The sequence below is a fragment of the Octopus sinensis genome, linkage group LG10, assembly GCF_006345805.1.
Source record: "Octopus sinensis linkage group LG10, ASM634580v1, whole genome shotgun sequence".
NCBI classification, from domain to species: Eukaryota; Metazoa; Mollusca; class Cephalopoda; order Octopoda; family Octopodidae; genus Octopus; species Octopus sinensis.
In genome coordinates this window covers 36,875,679-36,891,686 of record NC_043006.1, presented here as the reverse complement: position 1 = coordinate 36,891,686, position 16,008 = coordinate 36,875,679, and the positions used below count along the sequence as shown (strand labels likewise).

The window sequence follows — 16,008 nt, the reverse complement described above, 5'->3', positions numbered from 1 at the left end:
CACATCCAGTTTGTGTCTGCAATATATACGTGTGTGTGTGAATAAACTGATTGCACTTAAACTGATTTGAAAATTCTTTGCAGAGGTTGTTTAACCTTTTGATACCTATCTGTCCAAGACTGCTCCTAGCTGTATGATAAAAAAATTCCTGTTTTAAAATCATCTAAATGAAATCTTCCATCAAAATTCCAAAGTTAAGCAAAATAAATTCTACTAAATTCTAATTGAATTCTTCAATATTTCCAAAAGCTAACTGAAATTAACAAAGAGGTTTATAAGACCAAAATGTATCTATTACTTCCACTTGTTAGCTTTAACCCTTTACCTTATAACGTGGCTGTAACTGTCCCAAATATTCTGTTTCATGTTCAAACCAGCCAGATCCGACCTTTCACAACTACCCTACAATGTCATTCTAAAAATATACAAGCACATTATTGAAATTTCAAAGTTACAAGATTAATTCAAAGCAATATGAATTACTTTTCACAGAATAATCTGAATGCTAAAGAGTTAAGCGCCTGACCATCTCCAGTCTTCATTGTCAGCATTTTCCAAAAATATCGACCCATTAATCAAAGTTCTATATGGCATAGTGGTTGAGAGCACGGGCTACTAACCCTAAGATTCCGAGTTCTATTCCAGACAGTGACCTGAATAATAATAATAATAATAATACCTTAGGAATGAGAACCCAGGTTCAAAATTTCCCTAAGACACCTGATGAAGGCTGGCAGAAACGTGTTAGCAACAAACAAGATGAGGACGAATATCCGTCAAATGTAAATAATGTAAATAACGTACCATTAATTAAACTTATTTGAATTATTTGCTGCTTTGTCTGTTTGTTTTTATTTTTAGATTTTAAAATTTCCTGCAGTTGGAGATGTCTTCTTAAGTCCTTTGTTGAGGTTTTCAAGTTTTTCAACTCACTACTGTATAATACATATGTGAGGCCCTAATTGTATATGTACAAGGCTTGTTTGCTTCTTCATTTGTTTGAGTAAGTCTCAATTTTCTCTTCTTTATTTTTCAGAACTACATACAAAGCATCCAACACAAGCTGTCTCCTGCCATGAGGAGTCTGACTACTATTCACTGCGAACCTGTTGTTGACCTAGAGAGTGCCAATACTACATTGACCCAAGTTTCATGAACACATTTCAATGCTGCACTTGCACTATAAACATTATTTTTATTATTATTAATATTATTATTAATTATTATTATTATTGTTAATATTATTTTATTTTATTATCTAATGAAAAAATAAAACTCAAAAGATGCTATAGCTTACTTTTGACAATAAGTCAACTCAGACAGCATCAAGTGCAGTGTAGTACATTTAAATACAGATCTATATATATATATATATATATATATATATATGAATACACACACACATACACACACTCTCTCTCTCATACATACCGTGACAGTAACACATAACTCTACTTCCTGAAAACTTTTTTTTTTAATTTTTGTTTAATTTTTCTCTTCTCTCTCCACCTCTCTCTCTCTTTCTCTCTCACCTTCTCTATCTTTTTCGTGATCAGTGACTGGTTTGTTTTGAAAGGCATGATAACAACAAAAAAAAACCCAACCAATGTATATATAATAAGTGTATGTATGCGTGTGTGTGTGTGTGCATGCATGCATGTGTGTGCATGTGGTGAATAGGGTCACAAACCCTATGCCTAAAAGGTTTCACATATAACCAGCCAGTTAGCAAAGCCTTGAGCTGCTGCTTGCATACAATCTTTTGGTATAGGTTTTATATAAACAAAATGTATGTATGCACCTACGATACATGTTATTTATATATCATCATTTAATATATATATATAATATATATATATATATATATATATATATATAATATAATATAATATAATATACACTTACAACACATGCATCGAGGTGTATTTTTTAAGTTTTTCTCTGTTTTTTTTTTTATTGTATGGAAATATATACACACACAGACACACATGTACACACCTACATACTTTCACACACATACACATATATGTATGTGTATGTGTGTATTTATATACATGCATATATATCCATACATACACACATGTATGTATATGTTTGTATATATGCATACATTCACACATACAGGAAATGAGTTTGTTCCATAAGTTGTATAAACACAAAACAAGAAAAAAAAAAGATGTAATTTGCTTTGTATGTGTATATTTTTCGAAGTGTTTTTTTTTAATTCCTATTTTATATTATTTATTTAATTCTTATTTTGGATTTTTTTAAAATATTTTTTTTTTTTACAATTTTTTTTAAACTTACCCCCTCCCCCCACTTGTAATATGACTAAAGTGTTCATTCATTGCATATTCGCATAGTTTTCATTGTAATTAAAACTCTTACCTTCTTCTTCTTTTTTGAATTATTATTATTTGTAGTAGTAGTAAGAGAGCAACACATATCATCAAAGTGACACTAGGGTACAAATATACGAATCCCAATATACCCGCCATGCCTATCCGTCTGATAAGGGTACACCTGGCACGTACATCACAACCATATGTGCGCAACCTGGTGATCTCATCTCAGGATAAACAGCGCATGACCTTGCAGGCGGAGCCCAGTTGGAATTTTCTTCAGGTTGAGTAGCCCATTCCACTCAAAAGGTCCCTGAATAAGGTTTGTTTAAGGATGATGAACGAAACACCCATATTTCCAGAGGTGAATTATTCAAATCCCAAAGAATTCCTCTCAACACATGGCTATGATGCTCCCCAACTACTTCTGCTCGTGATCAGAAATGCACATATCGCCAGCCTCTAAGGGTCATGTTTAACTGATTAAGGTCAAACAACTGACAAGTAAATCTCTGATATTGAGCAGAACATTTGCTGTAGCCCATGTTTCATACCAAGACATGTACATGATAACACTTCCAATCAGTTAATCAAAAGCCATGAGAGCCACTGCCTGGTACTGCATCAGGGCAGTTGTTGTTGTTGTTTTTGGTGGTGGTGGGGATGGCATGCTGGATAAAATAGTTAGCCACATTTCATCCTTATGGGATAAGCACTGGAGTCAATATAATCAACTAAACCTCTCAAAATTCCTGACCATGTGTCTATGGTAGAAAGGCTTATCACCATTACTATTTAGAAGTGATATGACCCAGTGGATAACGTGTATCAGATTCTAGTTACTGATGGAGCTTGCAAAGACAAGTTCAAATCCACTAGGGGCATTTTAATTTTCTTTTTTTCTGATTCTCACCTTGTCTTAAACTATCTAGCTATCTATCAGCAAAATAGTTAATACTAGGTTTTCAAAAGCAACTTCAACCTCATTGCACTGTGTTCCTAGTATACTGGATAAATGTAATCTCCACCAGATCTCCAGTAAAGCAGTAATGAATAACACACACAGAAACAGAAGATAAAATGCTGAAATTAGACAACTGGCATCACTCAGCAAGATCTTTGTCAGCTGCTCTCCAGCTATCTATTTTAGGCTGTATATGGCTATGGTGCGGCCATACTTGGAATTTGTATCACCAGTCTAGCTCAGGACATTGACCTTGGAAACAGTTCAGAGACGTGCAACCAAGCATATACCTTTTTACATAGTCATATGAATTCCCCTATATAGAATATAAATTCTCAAACATTTTCTGAAAATTCCAAAAAATAAAAAGTTAAGAAGAGTTATGTGGCATGCTTAAAACAGAATTAGACTAAAATACATGCAACCAAGCAAATACCCTCCATCCAACATCTACCATACTCTGAATGCCTTGCTTCCCTGGGCATAGATACATTGAAGCTCTGACATCTGGCAACTGATTTAGTAAACACCCACAAAATTATTAACCATCATGCCAACAACCACCTTGAACACCTTTTTGAGCTCCATGTGTCTCTAACACGTGGGCATGCCTACAAAGTCAGAAAACAGCACAGCTCCTATGACTTTCGGAAACACTTTTTCACACTCAGAGTTGCTGTTAGTTGCCAAGATGTTACATCCTTTAAAACCTCCATGCTTCCTGAAATTCGCCAACACTACACCTGATATCCACCCCCACCTCCATACGCATGCATACATGAATATAATGACTTATACACTGTTCACCTTCCTGACTTTCGTACATAATTCTATGTACTGTGCATGCACCTTTGATGAGTCGTAGTGCACCTGAGCACTTTACACAATAATTTCGTTACTACTATTTTTTTTATTTGAAGTTTTGTTGTCAAATCTGTTGTCTTTTTATTTTTTTAATCAGAAGGAAAAAAACGATTTTGTGAAGAAGCAGGTGATGAATCCAGCGCTAAAGTTTGTAAACAAGTACAGGCCTAGACACTTTGCAGTTGAGGAAATTATTGAGGATTTTTATTCTTTGGACAAAGTCTATCTTTATGCAGACAATGAGAGTGATTCTGACAATCAAACTGGTGAAAGTGATGAGGAAAATAGTAATCTGGATGAACAAATAGGAAGGTTGAGAGAAAGGTCTACTGTTGTTCTTTTGAGTTTTTCTTTTGCATATTTGTGGCACGTAAAAAGATTCCAGAACACTCGGTAAAGTGGTTGGCATTAGGAAGGGCATCCAGCTGTAGAAACCATGCCAAAACAGACAAATGGAGGCTGGTCAGCTCCCGTCAAACTGTCCAACCCTTGCTAACATGGAAAATGGACATTAAACTATGACGATGATGAATTCCATCCATTACTTTGCCTCCAATCATTATTCTTGAGCTGTTAATGCAACTATTTATTTTTCAGCTCAGGAGCCCAGGTGGAAGGGGTTAATAGGGTTGCATCACCTACTTGATACATACTTCTGAGGGTGATCAGCTCAAACAAATATATTGATTCCTTATTGCACTGGTGTGCATGAGATAACAATAATGACGATGATGATGGTGTTTGATTGGACAAAGTGAAAATTGTGTGTGGCTTTTTGAATGAGAGTGGGATAATTTGTAATTGTGTGCTGACATGTCTTTGTCTCATCATCCTTTAATGTCCCCTTTTCTGTACTTGCATGGGTTGGACTGAACTTATTGTGGCAGATGCCCTTCCTGTCGCCAACCACCACCTATTACCAACTAAGGTAATATATTTCCCCATGATCAGAAGACATTTTCATGCAAGTCTGGAAATGGACACCACTTGGATCACAGTGATACTCGTTTACCGCTATCATACAAAGTCAAGGCAAGGAGACAATAAGATACACGTGCGTGCACATACACACATATATCTTCTCTTTTCAAGCCTTTAGGCTATGGCCATACTGGAGCACTGCCCTGAAGAATTTTAATCGGATGAATCTACCCCAGGACTTACGTTTTTTTAACACTTAGTGTTCACTCTGTTGGTCTTTTTTTGCCAAACCACTATAGTATGGGGATGTAAATGAACTAACACCTGTTGTTGGACAGTGGTGGGGGACAAAGACATACCCATAGATATACATATGATACACACACAAAATGGGCTTCTTTCAGTTTCCACCTTGCACATTCACCCATAAGGCTTTAGTTTTATATATAATAGCACAGGTTTTTAGCTACAGGAAGTAGAAACCACCCTGAATGGATTATGAATAGCCAAACAGCATTCATATCTACTGCTCATTGAATGCAATGGAGGGAATTTTTAGAAGGTCATGAAATACAGGTGTTTTTTGCCCTGACCACAATATTTTAGATTTGGTATTGTTCCCTCCATTTCCAAAATTATTTTGTCACGTTCTCTTTAATTAGAGTTTGGATCTACAAGTAATTCTTGTCCATAATTATGATGGCACTCACCACTCTGTTCTTTATCTGACATTTTAATAACAATATGAGAACCATTGTTAGATGACAACATGAATTATGGTCAGAATTTGTGAGGTTATTCTTGGTCTCTTTTGTACTTGTTTTAAGGCCTCACACACCCACACATATGAAAAATCTCCACGGCTACCTTCAGATATGTTAATTTCTTCACAACTTTTTTTAGGTAATTTTTAATTAAAAACTTTTTTTTTTCCCAACAAATAGATACAAGCATGATTGTGTGGTAAAATGTTTGCTTTCCAACCAGATGGTTCTGAGTTCAGTCCCACTGTCTGGCACTTTGGGCAAGTGTCTTCTATTATATCAGGCCAGTTAAAGCCTTGTAAGTGGATTTACTAGACAAATTGAAAGAAACCTGTCATGTATATTGTGTCTGTATTTGTCCTCCACCACAGCTTGACGACTGGTGTTGGTTTGTTTACTTCCATGTAATTTGGCAGTTTGGCAAATGAGACTAATTGAGTAAGTCCCACGCTTTAAAAAGTACTGGAGTAGGTTCATTGAGCTAAAAATTATTGAAGGTAGTGCCCCAGCTTGGCCAGTCAAATGATTGAAACAAGTAAAAAAATAATGTTGATTACAAATGGTTTCTAAAGCTGGCACAAAACATTTTCCCAAGTTGAAAAGCGTGAGAGACAAGGTAAGAGACGATGTCAAAGCTGGAAATGATAAACAGTATTTGAAATAATTTAAGGCGGCGAGCTGGCAGAAACGTTAGCACACCAGGCGAAATGTGTAGCCGTATTTCGTCTGCCGTTACGTTCTGAGTTTAAATTCCGTCGAGGTCGACTTTGCCTTTCATCCTTTTGGGGTCGATAAATTAAGTACCAGTTACGTACTGGGATCGATGTAATCGACTTAATCTGTTTGTTTGTCCCTTCTGTGTTTAGCCCCTTGTGGGTAGTAAAGAAATAGGTATTTCGACTGCCGTTACGTTCTGAGTTCAAATTCCGCCGAGGTCGATTTTGCCTTTCATCCTTTCGGGGTCGATTAAATAAGTACCAATTACGCACTGGGGTCGATATAATCGATTTACTCCGTTTGTCTGTCCTTGTTTGTCCTCTCTGTGTTTAGCCCCTTGTGGGTAGTAAAGAAATAGGTATTTCGTCTACCGCTACGTTCTGAGTTCAAATTCCGCCGAGGTCGACTTTGCCTTTCATCCTTTCGGGGTCGATTAAGTAGGTACCAGATACGCACTGGGGTCGATGTAATCGACTTAATCCGTTTGTTTGTCCTCTCTATGTCTAGCCCCTTGTGGGCATTAAAGAAATAAGAAACGTTAGCACGCGAAAAGCTTTGCGGTATTTCGTCTGTCTTTACGTTCTGAATGCAAATTCCGCCGAGGTCGACTTTGCCTTTCATCCTTTAGGGGTCGCCAAATTAAGTACCAGTTTCGTGCTGGAACGATCTAATCGACTGCCCCCTCCTCCAAAATTTCGGGCCTTATACCTAGAGTAGAAAAGAATATTTTAAATAATTTCTAAGATGGTATAAACCGACTGATTTTGGATGTGAAGGTCATAGTTAACTAATTATCTGACTGGTACTTAGTGCCAAGACTGGACGAAAGGCAAAGTTAACCTTGACTGAATTTTACCTCGGAATATAACAGGTGACAAAACTAAATATTGCAAGGGGCCAAGAGGGCTTCTAGTAGGATTTTAAACTTAAAATATAGGGGAATATACAACAGGATTTAATTTGCTACAACGAAATATTAACTCTCAGACAAAGCGTGTTTTTCTTAGAGTTATCTCCCCTACATCACAAAATTGTCCTGTACGAATTACTTTGTTGTGTAAACATTATTACGAAGCAATAAATTCCATTTAGCGATAATTTTACCCTTTGCCTGCCCAAAACATTTTCATAAGTTTCTCCTAAACGTCCTAGTTTGTTTTCGGACTTTCAGTCAGCCCTTGTTTCGTATAGTCCGAATAATATAAAGCTTTTCCACAAATCCCAAGTTTCTCTGGTGAAGGGGGGAAAAATGGGAATGTGTATCATATATGATGCACGAACGTGAAAGACATATGTCCTGTGTATCTCCTGCGCTGTTTAATTGATATTTAACGATGACTACAACGGCTATGAAGAATCAATGAGGGACCTGTACGTGACTGCTTAACGTGCAAAAAATAGCAGTCAAAAATCCTGCATATTATCTCGCCTTAGTCGTAGTTCTTTTTGTACAACTAACCCATGCATCAGACAGCAAGACGTCTCTAGTCATCCTAGTTTTCAGCATTGTTGCATGCATCTTCTTAAATGATGCTAAGTTGCTTCAGATCTTCTTTGATGGTGGTACGCCATGTCTCTTTGTGTCTGCCTGTCTTCCTTCGTCCCTCTGGTAGTACTCCTTGTATAACTATCTTGCGTATTCGTCCCTCAGGCAGTTATAAGATATGACCTGTAAATCTTTCTCTCCTTTCTGCCACAGTCATTTCTTGTATATTAAATAAGGGAATAGCACCCTGTATAATATAGAGTCGTAAGAAACTTGCGTTCTACTATAGCTTCGGGCTGACCAAAGCCTTGTGAGTGGATTTGGTAGGTGGAAACTGAAAGAAGCTAGTTGTATATAAGTGCGTGTGTTTGTCCCTCACAACCGCTTGACAAACGGTGTTGGTGTGTTTACGTCCCCCACAACTTAGCGGTTCGGCAAAATGAACCGATAGGATAGGTTTGAAGAAAATAAGTTCTGAGGTCGATTCAATCGACTAAAAAATTGCTTGGCTGCAGCCTAATGACTGAAACAATTAAGATATGTATATATATATATGTTTCATACAGTTTCTGTCTACTGTACTTCTATACAGTTTCCGTCTACTAAATTCACTCACAAGGTTTTGGTCGGCTCTAGGCAATAGTAGAAGACATACCTGAGTAGCCAAGCAGTGGGACTGAACACAAAACCCCGTTGTTAAAAAGCGATCTTCTAAGCCACTCAGACATACCTGAGTGTAATTGTCCGTAGTAAGAATGTTATCAGTCATAATCAAGTGACATTAAAGCTATGTATCATCTATAGCATAGGATAACCTTTAATTTATCAACTTTTACTTTCGTTTCACCTAAAAAAGTTACCTCTGCAGAAATTGGAACCAACACCGTAATTCAGGACGTTTTGTATACGAATACGTCTATGTGAGCAATGCGTTCGAAGATAGAAAAATATGTAATGGGTGTATATGCATAGACACCTTTTACCTGTCTTCAATTGTATTGTTTACATAGACGTATTCGTATACGAAAAGTCGTAACAAATCAGTGTCGTCTCTAAATTCGGCGGAATTCTGCTTTACGTGCGCCATAACTTTTTTTTATTTTTGTACGATTATGCAAAAACCAAAATGTTGGTGCTTGATCTAAGGCCTATTTAGCTGTTATCTTTAGTATATCTCACGACCACCCTCGTTTGTTTGACGTATTGATGTTTTTCAATATCTTTCCCCCCATAAATACATTTAATGGTCTTTTTGTTGGGCTTTAAGCCAAAAATTCGATACCTGCCCAAGGTGTCATGCAGGGGGATTGAACTCGAAACTACACGGCTTATAGTGACAGAAAAAAAGTTTCGATGATGAATATGGCAGTTTTTCGTTCAATTCCTCTAATAATACTGTATGTGGCCGAGTATTCCACAGACACTGACATTCTTAACGTAATTTTGAAGAAGAATCATTCTGGCAAATGTTAGCAAGTAAGGGAGGCGATCATAGAAAGAATGCGTTTTAGTTTGAGTTATCTCCCCTACATCATCTGATTATCTTCCCCGTTCACTGAAATTAGATTTGTTGATTCATTAAATAAAATGGTAAGCTGACAGAATCGTTAGCGCGCCGGGGAAAATGCTTCACAGTATTTAGTCAGGCCTTTGCATTCTGAGTTCTAATTCCGCTGAGGTCGACTTTACCCTTCATCCTTTCGGGGTCAATAAAATAAATGCCAGTTAAGCATTAGGTTCGATGTAATCGAATAACCCTTCTCTCGAAATTACTGCTCTTCTGTCAACATTTGAAGCCAATACTTGATTTCGCCAAAGAGGTACTGCAACACAGTATTGCTAGAAACGGCAGCCAAACTTCATTCACATCGCATCCTACAACCGAATATATTTATTATATAACTGTCCCATTATTATGGCCCTGCATATCTTAAGTCGTATATTTATTCTGACCATCCAACCATTACAAGCAAACTCTGCATTGCTCACGTCTATGCCAACCCCATTCACAATAAATTGATCTTGTCATCTTTTTGAGCTCCCACAACTAGTTACCTTCAGTCCCGTCTGTAAAAAAAGAAAATCCCTCTTGACATTAATGTATCGAGTCCAAGAACTCTTACAGGCGGTTACACGGTTTCCATAGCGTATACGTAACTGGGATCCCAACAGGTGATCGCTCAGACGATCAGATAGTTATACATCACTGGTCATTTAACGTTACAGTAAACGACGTTAAATGGCGTGATGTAAAATGACGTTATATGGGTGACGTTAAATTACGCTAAATGAAGTGACGTTAAATGATGTTAATTTACGTAACGTTAAATGGCGTTGAATAACGTTAAATGACGTGACGGTAAACGACGTTAAATGATATGAGGTTAAATGACGTTAAATTACGCTAAATGACGTGACGTTATATGACGTTAAATAATGTCATAGTAAATAACGCTAAATGACGTGATGTAAAATGACGTTATACGGGTAACGTTAAATTACAATAAATGGTTCGCTTTTTAGCTTTCGAATGATGCCACCCCGCTGTCTAAGCAAGCAGGCCAACATTCCCCACCTGACCGGAAGACTAATCCGTGGCAAGGTTATCCATTTGCAGCCGAATGGATTGGAACCATGTGAAAAGAAGTGTTTTGCTCAAGAACACAACGCGCTGTCCGGCCCAGGAATCGAAACTACTGGCTTGCGATCGTGAGTGACACACCCTAATCACTAGGCCACGCACCTTCATCTCAGCTATAAAACATTTTACTTAATCTGGATCCTCAGAAACGAGTCTCCAAGGAATCCCTTTTAGCAAACACATCTCTAACAGTTTATAATGAATATTAACAGCAACATCTGCACCTAATTATCTAATTGCTTGGACGAAAAATGTTCAATTCAGTATATTACATATGTAGCAACCTACAATATTTATATCTAATAATTCAGCATGGTAGAACGCTTCTCTGAAGTATTTTCCTTTATTCATATTGAAAGAAATATACAGTAATCCCTCGACTATCGCGGGTGTTACGTTCCAAAACCCCTCGCAATAGGTGAAAATCTGCGAAACTGTATATTTTTTTGAAATTATTTTTATAATTCGTACATATTTATTTTATTATAAATGCAAAACAACATCACGGAGGAATAGATGTAAGCTTCAATAATAAACCGCGATAGGTGAACCGCAATATGGCAAGGGGCTACTGTAGTCATATATATATTGAGAATGTTGCAGTAGAATTTAGATTATTATTTCAAATATATCTATGACGTCATAATGCCATAACTGAAACGAATGCTTTCCTGCGTCTCTTTTAGTTCTCTTTCAATCAACATCAAAGCTGAAATAGTTGAACGAAGTAGTTGCCTCTTCCAGAATGAGATTCAAACTAAACAAATCCCGGAATCTCTCTCTCTCTCTCTGCCGAAAGGGAAATTAGCCGTGTTCACAGTAGCCAACCAAAATATCCCAACTGCAGCAAAAGAACTAGTCAAAAGTATTGGAAGATGGTATGGACAACACGTTGAAAGATACGAAAAGAGGGACCGAAACGAAACAAATGGTGGTAAAAAGTTTGCAGGTCATAGACCAGTGTGACCTCTCTGGCAAATACAAGGCATGAGATTTTGGTGTTTTCAGTTCATGTTAATCATAAAGCTTCTCTGGCTCTGCTAATTTATGATATCAGCATTAATACAGTGGAGATATGGAGGTCAAAATAAAGAAAAGTACGCAAAGAAGTGGCTGGGTGTCACACCAGGTCTTGCTGATGTTGCACTCTCATGTCGCCAGGCAGGTTGGAGCTACCTCTCAAACCCATCGTCGAGGAATAGTAAGTTGGAAAAGTAAGGCTTTTAGCCATGTTTGAAGACTCGAAAGACAAGGTCGTCCGGTCGATCCGGCCCAAACTGAAGACAGGTAGGAAATGGAAAGTCTAGGAGGTGGTGGATGCAGCAAAGAAAAGCCGTACGATCAGAGAAATGGATACAGCAAAGAAATGCCTTTAGGCCAATAGGCAGGGACTGGGCGTAACAAAAATGAATTGGTATTAAGAAAACAAAAGAAAGATGAAGAGAAATCTTATTTTACAGGAGGTGAAAAAAAGGAAGAGGATGCCCTAAGAATCCGGAAGGCAATACTGCAGAGTCAACCGGGCCAGTGGATGACGTGGGAAGATCCACTCTAGAAGTGTCTCAGCTGGAACTACTTGTGCCATATGGCACATTTTAGAATAAGTTTTATCTTCAGATCTGTCTATGATTTCCTGCATACGAATACGAACCTAGGGAAGTGGGGGTAAATCAGATAATCCTGAGTGCCCATTCTGCCCGGAGTAGACAGACAGTGGAACACGTTCTGAGTTCCTGCAGAGTAGCACCAGCCCAAGGAAGATACAGGTGAAGACACAATCAAGTGCTTAAGGAGATCGTACATGTGATAAGAACGGCAAAAATCTCCAACGATGTTATGCACGGCAGCAGAAGGCAGAAAATCATGTCCAGGAACAGCTATGCCATACGGGGCACGGGAATGAAGTCTTCTGGGTGGTGCAGATGAGTGGGGGTGCTCACCAGACTTCAAAACAAGAAATCACCTGGAAGAGTTACTTGAGGCTGGATATCACACTCCATTCTGAGACATCAGAAATGAATTGCACACACACACACACACACACACACACACGCACGCACGTACGTAGACGAGTATGACCATCTCTGGCAAGTTATCATATCTCTAGACGTTAAAGATAATGCCTAATAATAATAATAATAATAATAATAATATGCACAAAAATGAAAAATAAATTAAATACGTTATTATTCAACCCAAGGATAACAAACGGGGAGTACGTACTTCAACTTGTTACACGAAAAGTACGAAAAACTACACGTGCAAAACCATTTAACACCAGAAATGAACGGACCGGTACCCTATGAAATAATGACTATCAAAATAAAGGGCCGGACGTTATTCCTAACGTCCCGCAAATAAAATTTTAAAAAGCATAAATGGATACGCGAGGAATATATTTCAATTCTACACGCTTATTTTACAGCAGTGCTCTACTCACAGAACGAAAACACAACATATACATATAAAATCTGGAAGGAAAATAACCTATATAAAGATTAGGATAAGCAATGAATCCTAAAAAACTAGCTAACATACGAAGATATATTCTCAAAATAAAAAAAATATCAGAAATAGAAAACGAACACTTATAAGGGAAAATACATCAGGAACATGTAGATAGTAACCACACAGCAGTACCAAATAATATCATAAGTACTGGGACTGTAAAATACGAAGACAGAGTAGCATGTCCAACAAGAAGCAAGCAATGAAAGACAACAAACCCAGACTGTAGGAATGTATAATGATGAGCAAAATGCACCAAACCAGAACACCACAGGTAAAAATATAAACGGGATGGAATGCGAAACAAATCTAAAACCTTGAAACAGTGAAGGCGAAACTAATGATTATGCTACTCTAAAAATGAGTATAATCAAAGAATTGAAAGCCACAGATTTCAGTATAGGCCACCGATTGTACCTCCCAAAAATTAAAATTGATACTAAAACAACATCAATAATAAATAGCATGAACCTGGCCGTCATAGAACTTATAGCCACAGAAACAAATGTCAATATGACCAGGCTAAATGATATTAAATATTGCAGCAGCTGCTATGATCACAAAAGAAGCTGGATACTCCCTAAAACCCATCCAAACAGGAGCATATCACCACCAAAACAGACCCTGTAGATAAACAATATTCAGAAAATAGAAAATAAGAGAAAGGATCTGTCAATCTTTAATGTAACTAGTAGACAATCAACACTATTAAGTAACAAGAAGAGAAGAAAAATACTACATGAATACAAAATTACAGAACAAGGCATATCTGAGGTAAAAGAACAGCTAAAGCAAATTATCCTCGCCAAAACACAAAGTATCCGCCGGTATGAGAAACACCAACGTTTCTTTGAACAAAACAAAGAGTTCAGCTCCAACCTCAGAAGATTCTACCAGGAACTTGCCAAAAATGAAATAGAGATCAATGCAGCAGAAGTGAACGAATTATGGAAAGAAATATGGTCGGCGAAGGAACAACCTCAGCAAAGATCTATCAAAACAACGAACACAACATCTGAACAACTTTGGACCCCTATAACAACTGAAGAGGTCACCCAGGCACTGCAAAAACGAAGCAACTGGAAGGCACCTAAGCACAAGATCCCCAACTTCTGTTTAAAATACTTAACAGGAACCCATAAAAAGCTGGCTGAGAAATTTAATGAACTACTGAATGCTCAGAGGAGAGAAAAGTATCCTAATTCCCAAATCCGCTGAAACAGCAAACCCTCAAAGTTACAGACAACTTGAAAAAATTCAGGCCTTGTGCCTGAAGTATAAAAGAATATCGCAGAGAACAAGCAAACATCTGGAAGAAAGCAACTTGTTTCCAGAAGAGCAGAAGGGATGCTGCAAGGGCTCATACGGTTGTAAAGATCAGCTACTGATCAATAAAGCCATAACTGAAAACAGCCACAGAAAGAAGAAGAATCTAAGTATGGCCTGGATCGCGTACCGAAAGGCTTTTGGTAGTATTCCCCACACAGGGATCCAAGAAACACTAGTCATGAACAAGGTAGCACCAATAATCATAAAATATATAAAACATTCCATGAATAAATGGCAGACAGTGCTACAGCTCCAGACAAAAGAGGGACTCATAAAAAACCAAAGCCATCTCCATTAGAAGAGGAATGTTCCAGGGATTTTGGGAGCATTAACTTTGTGAGAGACGCAACTGTCAGGTGATCACCCTGCTCATTTTTCTTGTCTAAAAGATATGGTTGCGACCGCAGATGATATTGACATGAATCGGTACAAAGACAGTATCACGGGATTACAGCGAGAGGTTGAGCAACGGTTTCAGATTTTTGATGAACTTGAGACAGATTTCAGTTTTTTGCTCGCCATTTACAGTTAACGCCTCTGATCTGCCGTCAACATCCAACTTGATATGGTTGACTTACAGCGTGATTCAGAGTTGAAGAACAAATTTTCCTCGCTGGACTTACATACATTTTATTAGTATCTCTCGCCAAAGTACCCCAAACTAACAGCCCTTGCTGCGAAAGTTTTGTGCATGTTCGGGACTACCTACCTTTGTGAACAAGGTTTCTCTGTACTGAACATCAATAAAACAATTCTGCGCTCAAAGCTCACACATAAGCACCAAAATGACATCTTGAAATTTGCTGCTACTCAGGATTTGACACCTGATATTGATACACTTGTGAAGGAGAAAAGATGCCAAGTTTCAGGAGCATATTGAAAATAAATGATAAAAAGTGAAGTCGTTTTAAATGTTTTTCAAAATGTTTTTTTAATTTATAAATTGTATACATTTACAAGGCAGTGTGACCACTCAGTCTCTCTAACATTTCTCACTTTTACTTGTTCAATGTTTTGCAAAAACAAATAGTTCTTTAAACATGAACATTTTCAGAATGTACTTATTTACACTAAAAGAAAGGGAAAATTTTGAAATTGTTATTTATAGGTTCTTATGCCATGATTTTACTGGTCCGGTCCGCTTGAGATCAAATTGGGTTGATATGTGGCCCGTAATCTAAAATTAGTTTGACACCCCTACTCTAATAGAAACGGAAAAACTTTCAAAATACAAAGATATAGAAATAGAGGTAACTCGAATGTGGAGTCTAAAAACAGAAACAATTCCTATCATAGTAGGCGCATTAGGTATGATAAAAAAATATTCAGACAAATACATAACAAAAACACCAGGACTAACAAGTATATATATAACAAACAGAAAATAGCACTACTAGGCACCGCACACATCCTACGTAAAAAAATTTCAATACAGTAAAAATAAGAGCATCGCAACAAACCACAGCACATAC

General features: G+C 37.5%; 1 protein-coding gene and 1 long non-coding RNA gene across 9 annotated transcripts in view; one reads left to right on the top strand and one right to left on the bottom strand.

Moving 5' to 3' along the window:
* Positions 1-1,588, top strand: part of LOC115216654 (transmembrane protein 198) — a 174,872-nt gene extending 173,284 nt beyond the window's left edge. For all 8 annotated transcript variants that reach the window (XM_036506573.1, XM_036506571.1, XM_036506574.1 and 5 more), the window contains one exon: positions 1,037-1,588. In XM_036506573.1, coding sequence (XP_036362466.1) covers positions 1,037-1,079 — 43 coding nt within the window. In that variant the 3' untranslated portion in view covers positions 1,080-1,588. The remainder of the gene's footprint in view (positions 1-1,036) is intronic.
* LOC118765093 lies at positions 1,209-1,697 on the bottom strand. The gene is made up of 2 exons (XR_005000943.1): positions 1,510-1,697; positions 1,209-1,416 (listed from the first exon to the last, which is right to left on the bottom strand). It is a non-coding gene; the product is annotated as an uncharacterized LOC118765093 (long non-coding RNA).
* Positions 1,698-16,008: the final 14,311 nt, after the last annotated feature.